Consider the following 3858-nt stretch of genomic DNA (forward strand, 5'->3'; position numbering starts at 1 on the left):
TGGTCCTCTTCCCTATCGATCAGTTGACAAAACTTGCATGTGATGATTAATTGCTTTCTAATCATTTTGGTTGCAACTAATTTTAACAATAAAATAATTGAAGGTGCTCAACTTATTGCCTTTAAACAAATATTATCCTCTCAATCATTTTGGTTCATAATAAATACACTCTCCAACTCATTATATATCCCCCACAAAATGTAGCTAACATGCACATATTATATTGTTCCTCTTTATTTAGCAATAAATTGAAGATCTCTCTATCAAAAAATCAAAATGAGTGAAATTTCAATTGAAGATCAACATGTTGTAACAATCAATTGGGAAATAAACAAGACTCAACTAGAATTGATGCAACAAAAAATCTCCCAATCACCTCAACTCCTAAGTGAATCCGCGGGGCGGAGTTCTTGTTGCATTTTTCGAGTACCTCAAAGTTTTATTAATGTGAATGGTCGATCCTACGAGCCTCAAATAGTGTCAATTGGTCCATACCATCGTGGAAAAGACAACGTTAAGATGATCGAAGAGCATAAATGGCGATTTTTGGGAAATTTGGTTAAGAGAACAAAGGAAAAAGGGCTTAATTTAGAGGACTATTTGAAGGCAATTCAACCATTTGAAATGAGAGCTAGAGAATGTTACTCTGAGGCAATAGTTCTTAATAGAGATGAGTTTGTTGAAATGTTGGTTCTTGATGGTTGTTTTATAATTGAACTTTTTAGAAAAATTGGAGGGGTAATTCCAATTGAAAAAGATGATCCACTTATCTCAATGTCTTGGATATATCCTTTTTTCTTGAGGGATTTAATTAGACTTGAAAATCAAATCCCATTTTTCATACTTCAATTCTTGTTTGACTTTACCAATATTAGCCAATCAAGTAGTACTCCTTCTTTAGCCAAATTAGCTTTGACTTTCTTTAACTACACATTACAAAGGCCTAATGAAGTTCTTGAAAAGTTTGGTAATCTTGAAGGGAAACATTTACTTGATTTTCTTAGATCAAGTTACATTTTTCTTGATCATGAAGAGCCTAAAAATAGAAAGGATTCACCTACAAATGTCATACAATGCATCTCAAAGCTTCGTCGCGCGGGGATTAAGCTTAGGCCTAGGAAAGAAGATACATTCTTGGCTATAAAATTCAACAATGGATTCATTGAGATGCCAACAATTACAATAGATGATTTCATGAGCTCATTCTTGATAAATTGTGTGGCATATGAGCAATGTCATGTAGATTGTACAAAACACATGACAACATATGCAACATTCCTTGATTGTTTGGTGAACACACAACATGATGTTGAGTATTTGTGTGATTGCAATATAATTGAGAATTATTTTGGGACAGATTTTGAAATTGCTAATTTCATCAACAATCTTGGGAAAGATGTCATGTTTGACATTGATGAGTGTTACTTGTTGGAATTGTTTATTAAGGTGAATGATTATTATAAGAGTAGTTGGCATGTTTATTGGGCAAGTTTTAAGTACACTTATTTTAGTTCACCATGGTCTTTTATTTCAGCATTGGCTGCTCTTGTGTTATTGGTATTGGCCATTCTACAAACACTTTATTCCATTTTGAGTTATGTTCACCCTCGTTTTTGATTGGGACTTACAAATTATTTGAAATCTTTGTGGCTTTGGTTATATGAGCTTGGAATTTGTTTTTTTTTCTTGTTAGTTGGAATTGCATGGATAAATTTTCGAATGAGGTTTTTGAACAAAACTTCAACAGATGAAAGATGGAAGTATTCCAAAGTGTGAAGCGATCTCGTACTAAACAATATGACTTTCTTGTCATAACTGTTTGTCTGATGTTATATTTGACCTGAGATGAACAAGGATAGCACAAATAAGCTCTAGTCATTATGTTATTTTATATATGACTATTGTAGTTAGTGGAGAAGTTTTAAATTTAAGGGAACAAGGTTATAAAATACTCTTGAACTATTCAACATTGGTCAAATTTACATTACATTACAACTTACAATTTTAGTTCAACAATATCTTTGTTATTATGTTTTTGGTTTAGAAATGCCTTCGTCATTACATTTTTTACTCAAAATACCCCTTAACTAGCCGAATAGCTCCAAAAATATCCTTCCCTACTAACTGTTTTTCCTTAATAAAAAGAAATGAGTCAATTTTGCCCTTGACTATTCAAAATAAGTTCTTAACTCAAAGTTCTAGTTGTTGGATTATGGCATATCAACGCAAATAACCTTTTTAGGTCATTATTAAATTTTGTTTTTATTTTTCAAAAATTCTTCAACGACTAGAAAGATTAAGATCGTAACATAACATTTTCTCGTAAGATTTTTAAATTGTTCATAATGAATGCTTAGAATATAATAAAAATATATTCATAAATTATCATGAACAACGTATGATAGAGGAACAAAAAAGGTGATGGTTCAATTACCCATCTCGATAAGTTAGTGGGCTTGAAAGCGCCAGCCCGCTCCTTCCACTACACAAAGAAGGACAATATCGCTGCTCCGTGAAACCAGCCTGACACCGTGCCCTCCTTTGCGAAGAGGGCACGGCACCCATGCCGCCGCACAGACACAACAACAAGGCCCAACTCAATGTTTGGATAGGGGCAAGGCTAGCATTAAGCAAAGCCCACAAATCATCTAAATGGGCCTAATGTTCCATCACCTTATTGCTCCCACTTGGGTTACAGGCCCACGTTACAAGGCCCAGTGATCATAATTGCTTCCTTATTACTTTATTAATAGAAAAGATTAGCTCTTCATTAGAAATGTGGTAATTTTTCTATTCATATAGGTAAAAAAATATTTTGTTTACAAATATAAATCGTTTGTTCGAATCTCGTTTACTTAAAATTTTGTGCTTCGCTACTGATCACACACCACTATCCTTTGTCGACCAATGTTATATCTCATCACATATCTAATAAAAAATTTCCAACCAAGCGTTGTCAAATAAAATCACTTGGTTCAACATGCATCTGTGCTTATATATAGGGTTCGAGCGAGATATTTTTTATTCTAATGAACTCACAAATTACTAATTAGATATATTTGTATCTGTCGATCTTTACTTTTTTTTTATAAAAAACATCAAAAATACTTATATAACTCTATTCAATGAATAACATTACGTTTGTCACATATGTTTGTCTCTAACGTAGAATTCCACCAGACACGTTTTGGATTTTCTATAAATTTATATATATATATATATATATATATATATTCTAATAATTAAAAAGAATAGAAACAAATATTGCACTAAATAAAGTTTCTTGTTTGCTATAAAACAAAATTATGTGATGGTCCCCTTAAAAAGTTCAAGATGCAGCATTTGGTTCTGCAATTAAATACGTGGTCACATTGTGTCTCTTCAAGAAAATTTCCTTTCTATCCTCAATTTATACCGTCACGAATTATGGTGAAATAGATAAAGTTTTATTGTTTTTAATTAGATATCCAAATTGAAGTTTTACGTATAGAAAAAATCCTAGTAAAAAGTACATTTTATTAGAAGGTTTTGGTTGAATCAATCTATTGAGAATTGTTGAGATTAGTATTATTAGGGGTTAAATACTCTATAACTAAGACGATATATTTCATACTCAAGACTCGAATACGAAATTTCTAATTAAGAACATAAAAGTGAGTCTAACACTTTACCACAAACTTTATAGTAGTACTTCTAATCAAATATGATTTGTAGTACTTTTATAATAAGTTCCTAATTAATAAATATGGTACAAAGTACCTTTTGGATGATTTAAATTAAAGCAAGTCCACTAAAATTTTGAAGTTGACCAAACTATTTACTTTTTGAGCATGCATGAATTTGCCTCGTCTTTTTCAT

General features: G+C 31.7%; 1 protein-coding gene across 1 annotated transcript; it reads left to right on the forward strand.

Annotated features, from left to right (window-relative positions):
* Nucleotides 1–256: 256 nt before the first annotated feature.
* LOC102596377 (UPF0481 protein At3g47200) lies at nucleotides 257–1617 on the forward strand. The gene has a single exon (XM_006341192.2). The coding sequence runs from the start codon at nucleotides 277–279 to the stop codon at nucleotides 1615–1617; it is 1341 nt and encodes a 446-aa protein (XP_006341254.1). The 5' UTR covers nucleotides 257–276.
* Nucleotides 1618–3858: the final 2241 nt, after the last annotated feature.

Source organism: Solanum tuberosum, unplaced genomic scaffold (genome assembly GCF_000226075.1).
Source record: "Solanum tuberosum cultivar DM 1-3 516 R44 unplaced genomic scaffold, SolTub_3.0 scf00021, whole genome shotgun sequence".
Lineage (NCBI taxonomy): Eukaryota > Viridiplantae > Streptophyta > Magnoliopsida > Solanales > Solanaceae > Solanum > Solanum tuberosum.